Source organism: Salvelinus namaycush, chromosome 2, assembly GCF_016432855.1.
Source record: "Salvelinus namaycush isolate Seneca chromosome 2, SaNama_1.0, whole genome shotgun sequence".
NCBI lineage: Eukaryota > Metazoa > Chordata > Actinopteri > Salmoniformes > Salmonidae > Salvelinus > Salvelinus namaycush.
In genome coordinates this window covers 64,310,711-64,326,518 of record NC_052308.1, presented here as the reverse complement: position 1 = coordinate 64,326,518, position 15,808 = coordinate 64,310,711, and the positions used below count along the sequence as shown (strand labels likewise).

The following is a 15,808-nucleotide window of genomic DNA, read 5'->3' as shown; positions in this document are numbered from 1 at the left end:
ATGGTCCCAATAACTTAATGGATTAACACCAACCCTGAAGAAATGTATGGTAAAAGTCTACTTTAAAGCCTTTGCACAATGGCTTTCGTTATTGAAATATCAAATAGAGGCAACATCATATCATGAAATGCTTTATTCAACTCATCACATCAATATGCAGAAATTCCTCAGATTACTTCACAAGCAATACAGCATTCATCATCAGACGTCCCTATTCATAAAAAGAAACATCATGAAAAAAACTAAACTTCAAAAACTTGTAAAGCAAGTTGCCAATCTATTAAACTATGTGAAGCACACTAGCAGTCCCTCTATCTGGGTGAACACTGCTGCTGGGGGGGCCCTTAGGTACAGTTCTAGGATCAGCTTCCCCTCCCTCAATCCTAATCTTAACCATTAGTGGGGGAAATGCAAAACTAACCGAACATTGAACATTGCCTGTTGTTCACACTCCTGCTCAGTGGGTTGGTCAGTGCTGAGTGGCTCAGGTGACAAGTGAAGGTCTGTCCGGAGCTCCAGCGTGTCGAGGGCAGACTAAGGAGGCTGCTCAGGGTGTACGTGCCGTCAGCCTGGCGCTGAGACTCGCCCTTCTGGATCTCAGCACCCGTCAGAGAGCCACCGTCATCAGACCAGGACAGGGAGGCACCGTCAGGGTGGAAGCCCTGCGCCAGGCACACTAGGGTGGTCTTCTCCCCGGAGAGAGGGGCCTGGGCTGGGGCCATCAGGACCAGAGAAGGGGGTGATGGAGGACGGGCTGACAGGGGAGGACACAAAAGATACAGACTGCAAAAGTGAGATGGATCATGATACTTTCTCATTGAAAAAAATAAGAATGGAATTTAACTTAAAGTACACTGTAACTTTGAAATTCAGTCCAAATTAAAACAATTCATTATTTATCTTTGAACATAGATGTAATATCCTAGTGTTAAACTTTGAACTGCCTCAGTAGTCTATTTATATTTTCCAGAATATCACTTATAATCCTGAAACAAAAAAATACATGCTTTCCTCTTTCTCATAAGATAGTTTACTTGACTTAATTAGGTTTATTTGAAAGGGACTATTCACATTGATCAAGATCATCTTTGTAAATGTGTCAGATTTAACAAGCTGGCAAATTATCATCTGTAGTCCCTGTTACCATTAAATAAATTAAATAAATGAATGTACAGTATGATTTTAATTAATATATTACCTCAACAATGAATAATATTCATTATTATTGATCATGTATATTTTGTGTTATATACATTTGAATTAACACATGCTGAAGATTTGAAAATATATTCTAACCATTACATATCACTTAATAAGGGTTTAAAAAAATACAGATTTGTTGATATAAGAAAGCATATCACGTGATTATTTACAAGGGATTTTACTCACCAAGGGTGACTTCAGTTCCTTGTCCAAACTTGGTACCATGTCCTCACAGTGATACATCTCGATACAAAAACATCTGTGTTGAAGACCGTTCTTCATGCTCTTCTCATTGTCAAGTCTCTATTCATCAAGATGTAGAAATCCATGAAAAATTAAGCAAAGGACTTAGTTTGATATTGAATTGTTACCCAATGCAATCCCCTTTTAGACACGGTGGCATTCAGTGACCTGTGCACATTTAATAAGTATTATTTTCCAATCTGAAGCCCTGTTGGGTTTTTGTACGAGCAGTCTATTGAACTGCATCACTGTGTTATACACTGGCGCCACAGCCACCAACACAAGCACAGATATACACTGCCTCATCCTCAGCCGTGATTTCATTGATGTGTAGATACTCAGTATAGCCAGATCCAGGTTCAGAATATGTGAACCTGTTAGGAAGCCCAGCTGCTCTTGTGGTGTCAGCAAGCAAAAAACTTGGGCCACCTCCAGCCTTCTGTCGGTACCATGAAATTGTCCAGGTCTGAGAGCTATCACTAACAACACAGGATATTTTCAAATGATCTCCCAGGTTCCCAGAGAGGGACTTTTCCTGGGTCAGTACGAGAGCTTCCATACCTGCAGAAATATAGAAAGATTTTGTTGTAATTGGGGATAAAAATACTACAATACATCATGATCCTACAATACAAGCCCATTGTGCCTCCTAGTGATTGCAGAGTATATCAATGGATCTGGTATTAATACTTCTGGAAGTAATAATCTCCATATTTACATTATAATCTATAGTCAGTGATTTCATTATACTGTTGTCAGTGTTAAATCAGTCTTACCAGACAGAGTGAGTAGCAGAAAGGAACATGGTGATCTCTTCTGTTGGAAGCAGAGGTGATATCAGAGAAAGATGTCTTCACACACTTCTGTCTTCACTTCAATGCAGCTCTGAAACTCCCAATGCCTCCTATAAAGAGCAGCTTACTGTACTGAAACCGTCAGCCAGCCCCACTCCCCCTTCCAAAACCAGCCACCCATAAACACACACTTCCTCTACAATTTGCATAGTCAATGAACAGTTTAGCAATTATATATTTTTGATTAAATTGTGATATCATTAAAAGGCCTTGAATGTCCTCTCATAGGTACAACAGGCCCTAACACAGTGGCATGTATGGCCTTAGAGACACAAACCAAAAACGAATGTTTTTGGACAAAAATGAATTGCTGGGTCTCGGGAGAATATATCCACTAGGTATGGCATTGCGTCTTCTTTTCCTCTCAGAAGCATCTTCTGTCTGTCTGGTATCTATTTAAGCAATAAGGCACGAGGGGGTATATATACCAAAATACCACAGCTTTCTTGCTTCAGGTTCTGAGCTACAGACAGTTAGATTTGGGTGTCATTTTAGGTGAAAATTAAAAAAAAGGGTCAGATCCTTAAGAGGATATATACCAATATACCACAGCTTTCAGCCAATCAGCATTCAGGGCTCGAACCACCCAGTTTATAATTTAACATAATGCATAGAGGTCATAAAACACGTCGCAGAAAACCTTTGTTTTAATTTTCAAAGTGGACTCATGAGTAAGCTGAATCATGACCTGGAGTAGAAAATCACAGACCACTTTTATTATCACCTCCCTGTGTCATCTATCTGAATGTTTATGCATCTCAAATGGCCTATTCCCAATATAGTGCGCTACTTTTGACCAAGGCTCTGGTCAGAAGTAGTGTACTATAAAGGGTAGAGGGTATCATTTGGGACGCAGGCATGTTTGTAAAAGAATGTGGGTGTGTATGTGCACTGACTTGTGGTTTGAGACCACATTTCGGTTCCCCTTCTTCTGTATCACTGTGCAGCTGTTGTCTCAGTTTCTCTGTCTTGGGGAGCTCCCCACCCCTCTCTGGTACTAAAAATACCCCAGAGCTCTCACACCTGGACAAGTGCAGAGGACATCACTGCACACTCACTAGGCACCTCTGAGAATGAAAGAAATGCTTGCAAAAGTCTACCATTTTTAATTGTAGAGAGAAATGCAGCCCAAGGAGTGAGACAGTTGAACAAAATAATTCACAATAAGTCATGGCCCATGGAATAGTCAACGGCAATGTAAAACCAGACAAAATACAACTTCAAACTTGACCTATTTTGAAGAAATGTCAGAGTACGATTATCCCGAATACATCTTGTGTTTATTCATTTTTGAAGATGCTGTTTCATAATATGCCTTGAACGTTTCAAAGATGCCTTTTAAGATGCTGATCATGATCATGCCTCGAGACCTCCTTCGGATTTTGGGGTTAGAGGATTGAAAAAGAAAAGTCAATTACTGCATGAGAAGAAAAACAAACCGTTATCTTCTTCATAACAAATACAAGGTGAAGAATTTAAGATACTGACTGATAATGTGTTGTTTGAGACGTTCATTGCCAGGAATAAATCTGTGTAACACGGTGGCTGACAGTATCGGAGTTAAAACCACATGTTGACTAAAACAATCACCTGGTCTCATAGAGTACATACATGTTGACTCCTTTAGGAGAGCCAGCAGAGTCCCCATTCCTCCAATGAAAGAGTCGGCCGAACCACCCCTCAGTCTTTGGGGCAAATGAGCTGGCGTCATTGGGAGGTGGGGCGTCAACTTTTGGGGACTGCCTAATGACAGTGGAGGGAGCAATAGCCTGGGAGATAGGCTCCTCCTCATCGGCCATGGGTGGAATTGTGATGGTCTGGTAGGAGTAAAGGAAGGGTCGCATCTCACGCGAAACCTTGTCCCTCATCCTCCATTGTATCGTTAGCTTTGGTAGTGTTGTCCTGGCCATTGACATGGGTGGAGGTCTGTACCTCACCCCAAACCTTGTCCTGTGAAATGGACTCCTCAACATCTGTGGGGACATGGTTGGATGTCTGTGTGTTGTCCATAGGAAAGGAGCTTACTGGCTTCTTCTCCTTCTTCCTCTTCTCTCTCTTCTCCTTATTATCCCCAGGTGTGTGCAAGGGCGTGTGAAGGCGAGGGGAGGGTGGCTGGGCTGACAGTAGACTGCTTGCACCTTCCCTCCGCATGTCCTCCTGGATCTGCCTCAAGGTGTTTTCCCAGCAGTTCTGAGTACAGCACTTTGGACTCTTTCACTCATCTGACAGGGCTGTAGTTTGTCCACACAGGCTCCGCACCAACTGACACTGCTGCTCGTCGACGAGGGGTGTGCCGTTGATCTGGAGGTCACGGAGGGGAGTAGTATCACCCTCTAGAGTCCTTCACGTCTTCGAGTTTGAGTGGTTTTTCGTTCCCCCTAGGGAAGGCCTGTATGTTGTCACATAGTGGTGGTTCATTGACAGGTGGGCTATCGATACGTTTGTCGTCCAGGGGTTTGGCTTAACCCTCCGTAGAGGTCTGTAGGACATCATCGCTGGATGGAGTATTCATCTCCTGGGTAGGCTGGTTCAGGTTCTTCTCAGGAGTACTTTGAACCATCGGGAGGACCTGCACATTATCCAAGATGTACACAGCATACTCTGTAATCATCATCCGGTTCTTCTCAGGAGTACTTTGAACCATCGGGAGGACCTGCACATTATCCAAGATGTACACAGCATACTCTGTAATCATCATCCTTTTCATCATGAACCAATACTTGGCTGACGATACTCACTTTAACGTGGACGCAGAAGAATGCAATAAACTGCCACAGGATTTAGCCAAGGAGGAAACTTCCTCTAGGTAACATCCTTTAAGGGGGTCTCATATCTAGAGAAGAGAAAACACATCACGTTTTTTAACAGGCTGAGGAGAAAAAGGGAGGCTTCACAGTCACACCATGGCCTTTGGAGCAGCTTTAGGATTTGATTGGTGCATCTTTAGGATTATAGAATATTTCTCCTCCTAATTAGTGATTGTCAACAAACTGAATCGCAGCTCCTCACACCCACTACCTGTGGTTACCTGGCGACCGTCCCCTCTGCGGTCCCGGCATTTGCTGGCTGCCCAGCTGCTTAGTACAAGCCTGTTCCTGCATTCCCTGGTCCCGCATTTCCACAGTGGCCTCCACTCCATCAGCTGGTCAGTCAATGTACCGGTCTGAGTTCCACCGTGGATACACAGCAACCTATCATGTCATTCATGGTCATTCTCACTGACTTTAACTTGTTACTCTGCAGAATCACGTCATTCATAGACACTTTCACGGAAAACGTGTTATTCTAACAAATAGCATGTGAATTATGGACATTCCAATGGACGCTTAAAATGTTTCATATAGATACTGTACCTAATATTCTATCATATTTATTGCTGACCATCTACTATCTATGCTGACTGTTTTTATTAAGTGTTGTGTTGTGGCCATGTGTTTCTGTCCCGTTTTGTTGTGATATCTGTTCACCTTGTGCTATAACTGTTCTGTATTGACTTTTGTGTTTGTCATATGTCCCTGTCCTTCTGTCTGTCTTGTCCTGTGATTTCAATGTTGTTTTGTTATTTTATGTATTGCTCTGCACTTCCCAATTGTCAGTGGCCAGGCTGTCATTGTAAATAAGAATTTGTTCTTAATTAACTCGCCTGAACCATCTAACATGGAGTTGTAAAATACTGAACTTTCTCTTTAAATACACCATTGGGAAAACCATCCTCCAGGTTGGCCAAAAAAAATCGAATGTAAAGTTTCACGCCCTGATTTGTTTCACCTGTCCTTGGGTTTGTCTCCTCCCCCCTCCAGGTGTCGCCCACCTTCCCCATTATCCCCTGAGTACTTACACCTGCGTTCTCTGTTTGTCTGTTGCCAGTTTGTCTTGTTTGGTCAAGTCAACCAGTGGTTTGTCTCAGCTCCTGCTTTTCTCCCCCTTGCCTGTCCTGACTCGGAGCCCGGCTGCCGTCCTGTACCTTTGCCCCTACTCTGGATTACAGATCTTTGCCTGGGCCTGCCTGCCGTCCTCTACCTTTGCCCCACTACTCTGGATTATTGACCCCTGCCTTCTTTGACCTGTTTGCCTGCCTCTGTTGTTGCAATAAACATTGTTACTTCAACACAGTCTGCACTTGGTTCTTATCTGAAGGTATTCCAACTTTATGTATGTATTTTTACATTAGCTACAGTATTGTAGTGAATGAATGCCCAATAAAAAAAAAAACCAGTTAATTCATTTGCAAAACATTAGGGAAACATTCCATGACAGACTGACAAGGTGAATCCAGGTGAAAGCTAAGATCCCTTACTGATGTCACTTGTTAAATCCACTTCAATTAGTGTGGATGAAGGGGAGACCGGTTAAATAAGGATTTTTAAGCCTTGAGACAATTGAGAGATTATGTATGTGTACCATTCAGAGGGTGAATGGGCAAGACAAAAGATTTAAGCACCTTTGAACGGGGTATGCCAGGCGCACTGGTTTGAGTGTGTCAAGAACTGCAACGCTGGTGTTTCTTTTGGTATTTTTTTTAATGCTCAACAGTTTCCCATGTGTATCAAGAATGGTCCGCCGTCCAGCCAACTTGACACAACTGTGAAGCTTTGGAGTCACCATGGGTCAGCATCCCTGTGGAACTCTTTCGACACCTTGTAGAATCCATGCCTCGACGAATTGAGGCTGTTCTGAGGGCAAAAGGGGGTGCAACTAAACATTAGGAAGGTGTTCCTAATGTTTAGTGCAGACGCGCACACACCAAACGCTATGTTCCTACCACAAACATAAACCATCCCTCTGCTGATGGCCAGTGCGCAGCACAGCCAATACTGAAAAGACATCAAACCATCTGGAGGTGATAGCAAAACTTCTCAATCCTGATAAGTTGACACACATAGCACTTTATGTTATATGTTATAAGGAATGTCAAAGGAATGTACTGTACTGAATAACCAATACTTACAATAGACCCCCCTCCTCACACCCACCACACCCCCCCTCACACCCACCACACCCCCCCCTCACACCCACCACACCCCTTTGTAACGCTGACTTTGCTGATAACTACTTTATTGAGGAAATGTGTACTTACTATTCCTGTGATATGTGATAGTGCATTCATAGCGAGGTGGGACAAACTGTAAGTCGCTCTTGATAAGAGCGTCTGCTAAATGACTAAAATGTCATTCTATAAACTAGTATACAATAGATTCTATCAGCGAGGTATATAAGCTGGCTGTATAAGATCTGTTTACTTACAGTTTTTCTCAATCGCGTACGATCATTTTTAGGATCTGCGTTGAAACGTATCTATAGCAGAACACCAACGATAAAATGTTCAAATACATTTTTTGGGAGCTGCAGAAAGTCAAGGACAGCCTGAAGAGAAGCTAGCTCCGTGGGGCCATGCAGCAGAGAACCATTGAGGAGCGGCAGAGGAAGTTGGATGAGCCTTGTGGACGGAGAGAAGCCTTGAAGAGACATCTCATCAACTGAAGGACGAGCAGGGCCTGCCAGCTGGAGAAGGCTCTGAAAGACACACTTAAAATCAACGAGGAGTCTGAGACCAGGGCCTCCCAGCTGGAGAGGGAGATGGCAGATATGGAGGCCAGACTGCAGGACGAGGAGAGCAGGGCCCCTCAGCTGGCCAGAGCTTTGAATGAGGAGAAGAACGCCTGTGACGAGCTAAGGAGTGAGCCAGGGAAAATGGAGAAGAAGAGTGAGCTGGAGAACAACTTGACTGAAAAGGAAACAGTCTCGACTATCTGCACCCAGCTGAGGAGGGAGATCCAGGCTAATGTGGCCAAAGTGTAGCAATGGCGGGCGAAGAGGACCTCCTTTGAGCAGCTCAAGGCTGAGCTGGAGGGCAAGATGGCAATAATGAAGAGAGTCATTCCGAAAAACAGCCTGGGGCCAGCACTGAGCTGGCCTCAAAGCTGGTGAAAGCGGAGAAGGAGATCGGCAGACTCTGGCAGCCCAGCAGCAGGCTGCAGAGGAGAAATCACTGCTTTAAAGATTTGATTGAGATAAACCAAAGTAATTTGTTACGTAAAGAGTTAGCCTGTTTATGTTAATTGTGCCACAAGCCAATGTGTGATTATAATGTTTTATACTCTCTTTCAGATGCTCAACAATAGGAGGGGGTGTTGCTCCCTTCAGAAGAGGAAAGAGGAAACATTAAAGGCCCAATGCAGTCAAAAACGAACACTTCCTGTGTTTTATATATATTTCCACACTATGAGGTTCGATTAATAATGTGAGATTGTGAAAATAATGATAATGTCCTTTTAGTGTAAGAGCTGTTTGAAAAGGCCGCCTGAAATTTCAGCCTGTTTTGGTAGGTTGGAATTTTGGCCTGCCTGGTTACATCACCAGGTGGTAAATTAGGTCATAGACCAATAAGAAAGAGTTCCAAACCTCTCTGACAATAACAGCTTTTTCTCCCCTTCCATACTCAGACCACTCCCAGGAAAAATTCTTGCTTGAGAAATTGCTCTTTGCTAAGAATATATTTTTGTCTATTTTCTCCACCCCCTCACCTTTCTCCTTATTGGTTCTGGGATGATGCATTTTTTTCTGTATTAAACCAACAAAAAATATGGATGAAGCAATATGCTGCGTTTGTGGTTTCATTCATCAAGTCTTGATGACCCTATAGCTATATTCTACATCATTACATTTCATAAGCTACAGTAGTAGCTACTGAATACGATCTGTTCATCTTCACTCATTTACATCAGTCTCTTATTATTTTATGAGAGGAGAAAATCGAGCCATGGTCAGTTATATAACAGTGACCGTGGGCCATCTCTAGAACATTAGGTAATCTCTAGAACGTTATGCCCTCGGCTACTTCTTAGGAATCCAAATGGAATTCTAAATTCTATGTTTGCTACACACTCTGGCCATAAGAAAAATGGAGAGAAAGCTATTTTCATTGGTTAGGATTTAGAATATCCAGTTATATAACATCCTCTTTATTCCCGGCACTCGGCGTAGCACGTGCACAAGGGTAGCCTATTGCGTTGTGTATATTTGATCCATTTGTCATGTCGTCTATGAAAATCAATTAAAATAGTAACTATATTTCCCTGTAAGGGAACTTCTTTAATTGAGTGCGTCATACAGCAGTCACATTGCACATCCATATCACGTAAGCTACTGTGAGTAAAACTCATGCCAAAAATAGATCACCGTTCATTGAACTTCTGTCTCCTGTTTCTTTAAAAGAAATAGCCACTAGATGGAGCCATAGGCCATTTTATGAAGAGAACTTGTAAATGAAAAAGTACTTATAAAGACAGCTGTTTTGGTGATTGACGGATGGACCATTGAAAATGTTGTCCCTCTAGATCACGCGATGCCATAAGATAGACTACATGGAACTACTACATGGAACTACTACCGTCCCAAGAAGATTGCCAGTTCTTTTTTTCAATTTAAAGTTTTATTAAGTTTTCAATCAACCAACCAAACACATTCCACATTCACAGATGTGACTTAAAAAAATAAATAATAATAATAATAATAATAAATTGTTTTATATATGTATATATATATATACATACATACATACATACACACACAAATAATAATTATAACAAAATTTAAATTATAGAACTTGCAGCAGCACTATCAAGGTTCTTATTAGCTATTTCCAGCCTTAGCTGAGATGACGAGCCAATAATTAGTTTTTAGATTTTACAGCACCTTACACAACACGCATCTGCTCATCTCCCTGATTCCCCTATTCACTCTGTCCAATTTGAAATATAGTTGAGTAGTGGAGACCAGAGTCTATCAAACTTGGGCTGTCTCTTGTGGAGGTCATAAGTGAGCTTTTCAAGAGGGAGAAAGTCAACAATCTGGTCAATCCACATTTTAAATGTAGGAGAAGTATTAGAGGCCCACAATAGAAGAATACATTTCTTAGCAAAGTATGTAATGGTCATGAGCAAATTTTCTCTGTCAGGATCAAGAACAAAGTCCTGCTGGGCATTAAGAAGGTAGAGACACGGGGTCATATCAAACTGTACATCTAGTATTTTCTGTGCAGCAGTATGTATAGATTGCCAAAATCTGGCAATCTCTCTACAGCTCCAAAATACATGCATATAGGTTCCACTTTCAGAGGTACATCTATTACAGTTAGGAGAAATGTCTGTTTTCATTTTATGGAGTCTCAGGGGAGTGTAATAAAATTTGTACAAAAATTTGTAATTAGATTCTTTCATTTTTACATTAGTAGAGGAGCAGTATACCCTGTCGCAAACCTCTGCCCATAACTCATCACTGATAGTCAGACCAAGGTCCTTTTCCCATATTATTTTCAAAGGAGTAAAGGAGGAGCCTCCTTTCTCAGAAAGGAGTCTATAGATATAGGATATTTTGCCTTTAATGGATTGTGCTGTGACAAGAAGGGTTTCAACTTCATTCAACTGAGTTCTAAACCTCCTCTTGGAAGTAAATGAGGAGATGACATGTCTAATTTGTAGATATTTAAAAAAATGGGATCTTGGCACATTGAATTCATTGCAGAGCTCTTGAAAGGATTTCAGTGTAGTGGTCTTCTGATGAAATAGGTCTGAAAAGGTCCTGATTCCTAGAGTATGCCAAAGATTAAAGTTGGCATCTCTCAGGGCTTTTGGCAAGTCTGGGTTGCCTACTATAGGCGAGTGAGAACATATTTGGGAGGCGATGCCCAGGTATTTCTTACAGTCCCTCCACGCTCGTAGGGTACTGTAAATCACAAATGTTTTGGCTATGTTGCCCACTTCACTAAAGTTATCAATGAATATAGTTGAGCTTAGTGGCAATGAACCACAAGATTGGGCTTCTATCTGGCTCCACGTTGACTCTTGTCTGTTTGTGATCCATGTTAGCATGTTGCGGATTTGGGCAGACCAGTAGTACAATTGAAGGGAGGGAAGGGCAAGACCACCCTTAGATTCAGGTTTCGATAGAGTGGAGAGCTTGATCCTAGGTTTTTTATTGCCCCATATAAATGTGGTGATGCTTTGGTTAATTGTTTTGAAAAAGGAAGCTGGGAGATAGCATGGGAGCATCTGAAATAAATAGTTCAGTCTAGGGAGGATGTTCATACGGATGACATTAATTCTTCCTACTAAGCTAATTGGGAGGGAGATCCAGGTTTGGAGGTTGTTCTTGATTCGATCCAGGAGTGGAAGATAATTCTCTTTGAAAAGCCTATTCAGATCTGGTGTTATGAATATCCCAAGGTATTGAAACCCCTGTGTCTTCCATTGGAATGGGCATAGTGTCTTCATAGAACTGGTGAGTGTAATATTGAGAGGGCAGACAGTGGATTTGTTAAAATTAATCTTATAACCTGAAAACGTGCCATACTGAGCAATTGTGTCTAAAATGGGAGGAAGGGATTTCTCAGGGTTGGATATGTAGAGCAAGACATCATCCGCGTAAAGCGAAATCTTGTGCTGCCGGTCGCCTGCATGAACACCCATAATACTTGGATTGCTCCTTATCAACTCTGCCAGAGGCTCCGCCCCCAACAAGTAGAGCAGGGGGGACAGCGAGCACCCTTGTCTTGTGCCCCGTCCCAAAGGGAATCTGTCAGAGTTCAGTCCGTTAGTAGTCACCATGGCATTTGGATGAGAGTATAGTGATTTGATCCATTTAATAAAGTTTGGGCCCATGTTGAACTTCTCTAAGACTGAGAACAGAAAGCTCCACTCCATCCTGTCGAACGCCTTCTCAGCATCCAGTGAAGCCAGCAGGACAGGGGTCTTCTGTGCGTTTACTTGATCAATAATATCAAAAAGACGGCGAATGTTATCAGAAGAGTATCTGTCTCTAATAAATCCCGTCTGGTCCGCTTTTATTATTTTGGGAAGAAGAGTGTTTAGTCTTTTGGCGAGCAATTTGGTAATTATTTTGTAGTCGAAATCCAACAAGCTTATGGGCCGGAAGGAGGAGCAGGATAGGGGGTCCTTGTCTTTTTTGAGCAACACTGTAATGCGAGCTGTGTGCATTGAGTCTGGGAGAACTCCGTTTTTGCAAAAATCCTCCAGCATTGGCATGAAAATAGGGCTAAGCTGGGGCCAAAAAGCTTTGTAGAACTCTCTGGGGAATCCATCTGGGCCTGGGGACTTGTTAGGTGGCATGGAGGTAATTGCCTCCAGGATCTCCTCAGGAGTGAAGGGGGAGTTGAGATCTTCTTGGTCGGTCTCTGATAGTTTAGGTAGCGAGATTCCCTCTAGGAAGGAGTGGAGTTCTGCCTCCGTGTGTTTTCTCTCAGAGGTATATAGTTTGCAGTAAAACTCATGAAAAGTTAAATTGATCTTTTTTGGATCATATGTGACCTCATCCTCTGCTGTTCGGATAGCCATAATTGTACGCTCTGACTGCTCTTTTTTTAATTGATAAGCAAGCAATCTACTAGGCCTATTGCTATACTCATGGTATTTCTGTTTAGTAAAGAAAACTTTTTTTTTAATCTCCCGAGTATAGTCCAAATTCAGTTTGGCTTTGGCTGCTTTAAGTTGACTCCAGGAGGTGCTGTCTGGGGATTGTTTATGTACTTTTTCACAGCGTTCCAGCTCCCTCTCCAGATCTAGCCTGTGTGCTTCCATTGCTTTTTTCTTAGAGGAAGCATATGCAATTAGATGACCTCTTAGTGTGGCTTTAGCAGCGTCCCACATTGTGGCCGGAGAAACAGGAGAATCTTTGTTGTCTTGTGTGTAGTTGTCTATCCATGTAGTTACCAATGTATGGAATGCTTCGTTTGATAGCATGGAGGTGTTGAATTTCCAGCTCTTTGATCTCGGGATGTTTTTGCAGAGGTCAAAGCGGAGGTGGACAAAGGCGTGATCCGAAAGCGCTATGGGTCCGATTGTACACGTGGCTGAATTTATGAAACTCTTTGGGATAAAAATGTAATCTATACGGGAGTAGGTGTTATGGACATTAGAGTAGTATGTATAGTCCATAGCTGAGCTATTAGTCTCTCTCCAGATATCTATCAGTCCCATCTCTTTAGTAAGAGAGTTCAACATCTTTGCAGATCTAGGATTTGTGGTGGGGACTTGAGATGATTTGTCTAGGGTTGGGTTCAGGGTACAATTAAAATCTCCGGCCAACACTCCAAAGGAAACACAATGCTCATTGAACAGAGTTATCATTTTCGACATAAAAGCAGGAGTATCTGTGTTAGGGGCGTATATGTTTAAGATAGTAATTGGTTGCCCATACAGTGACCCAGTTATCAAAATAAATCTCCCCTCCGGATCAGATATGTTTTTGTCAATTATGAATGGAACATTCTTATGGATAAGTATTGCTGTACCTCTACTGTTGGATTTGAAAGATGAGAAATACACCTGTCCCACCCAAGCTCTGCGGAGTTTGGCATGTTCAGCATCACAGAGGTGTGTCTCTTGCAATAGCGCGATGTCTGCTTTTTCCTTTTTTAGAGCACATAGTATCTTTTTCCGTTTTATTGCATGGCCTAGACCGTGGCAGTTCCATGTCAATAGATTTAAGGTACTAGTCATCGTCATCGAACAGTAATCGAACTTTAGTGCAAGTCATCTCTGGGTAAAGGTGGATAGTAGTTACAGCTGCGTTCACATAAAAGGAAAATAAATGGTTTACATAAAATAACAATCTCTGAACACCCCAGCCGAGTTCCCAAACAACTCGACATATCCCGTTGGATCTATTACCTCCCCGCTCAGTCACAATTCTGTGTTCCAACAAAAAAAAAAAAGACCGGGAACAGTTAGCAACGCACAACGTCTCCCCCTCCCCACCAAAGAAATGCCTCATCCTCTCCGCCCGCATTGAGTAAATGACAACGTAGCCCCCGTCCAGACCACATTAAAAAAGGGAGAAAATAAAATCAATAGCCCAGCCTACATACAGTAGGCCTAGGTTATAATATGGGGCCTATCCCTCTCAGCTAAAGGAACATAAATATAGATTGGACGGCTATAATGAAATTTAGCAGGGCGGTGGTTCTTTGGATATCGGCTATATGTTGTCTTACCTCCTTTAGTAATAACAGTAATCGCATTTAGTCAATGGTCCATTTCTCATTGACCGGGGTTGTCTTTCAAAAAACGTTTTGCCTCTTCGGGAGTTTTGAAGTGTCGCAGGGCTCCTTGGTGAAGAATCCTGAGCTCGTTTGGGTATTTGAATCCCCTAAAGATGCCTCGGTCAATGGAGCATTTCTTCACCTCGTCAAACTCTCGGCGCTTTCGGCGTATTCCAGCTGACAGGTCCTGGAGTAAGGTGAGTTTGGCGTTTCCCACTGTAATGGTGTTGGTTTTCGCCGCCTGTAGGACTCGTTCCTTGTCGGTGAATCTCAGGAAACGTATGGTGATTGGGCGCGGTGGTTGTCTGGCTGCTGGTGGGGGCCTCAGTGCTCGGTGAGCTCTCTCGAGTTCTATGGGCCTGTCGGTGGACAGGTGGAGCCACTCGGGAAGTTTGTCTTGCAGGTAGCGGATCAGTGGCATGTTTCCCTCTTCTTTTTTGCCCAGATTTAATAGAACACAATTATTCCTTCGCCCCCTGTTTTCCAGGTCCTCTGTTTTCTCTTCCAGCTGCTCTATTTTTTTTTTAGCATATGCTATTGTTTCCATGGCGTCTGTCAATAAGTTTTCCGTGGATAGGATTCGCCCCTCTGCCTCGTCCAGGCGCCCCGCGTTTATGGTTATCTTGTTGTTTATGTCAGGCAAAGCATTTTCCAGGATTGTCACCTTGCCCCCTATCGCACTGAGCTGAGCGTTAATGGCATCTAGTTTAGTGTTGAGTTCTGTACGTTGGGATCTCAGCTCAGAAAAGATGTCTTCGACAGAGTGCGAGGTTGGCATTCGTTGGGCCTCGGGGGGGAACGGGTCCTCTTTCTCCTGGCTAATGGCGCTAGCTTTTTCTGAAGCTAGCTGCTTCTTGGAGGCTTTTTCCGTCGCTAGTACTCGAGTCCGGGTAAAAATGTCACCTGTAGTGTTGCCTTTTGAAGCCGCCATGACTTTTTGACTAAAGCTAAATGAGTTTAAACTTGAAGTGGAGGTAAGATTAGGAATTGGAAACTACTTGTGCGGAGCTCCTAGTTCATGCGGCCATCTCGTTCAAGGGTCACGTGATCCCCCCTCAGATTGCCAGTTCTGAGATCAGCAGCACTAGACCTGCTTCATCATCATCATCATCACCACCAACCTTTACCTTACATTCCCTCTGTACAACAATCATATCAATAATACTTAAGCCCCACAGCATCACAGCATCCCTTTAATAAGGTCAACTCTGGAGGGAAAATAAAAAGGATCAGCACAATGATGTTCCCCGACGTCAAGAGTTGCCGACTAAACTAGAGCAAAGCCAGAGCACAGCTCCATTGATTACCATGGTGCATTGCATGCCTCTCCTCTCCTCTCCAATTCAACTCCAATCATCAGCGGAGCTATGTGTGAGAGGGGTGGTTGTGGTGGGGCTGTTTACTCTCGGCTGAAAGTTTCTGGGCTGACTGGGTGTCTGTCTGTCTGCCT

At 42.9% G+C, this 15,808-nt stretch overlaps 1 gene segment (V, D, J or C); it reads right to left on the bottom strand.

Annotated features, from left to right (window-relative positions):
- Positions 1 to 200: 200 nt before the first annotated feature.
- On the bottom strand, positions 201 to 2,312 carry LOC120022744. The segment is given in 3 exon segments: positions 201 to 754; positions 1,723 to 2,007; positions 2,223 to 2,312. Coding segments are annotated over 2 exon segments (621 nt in total).
- Between the last annotated feature and the right edge of the window lie 13,496 nt (positions 2,313 to 15,808).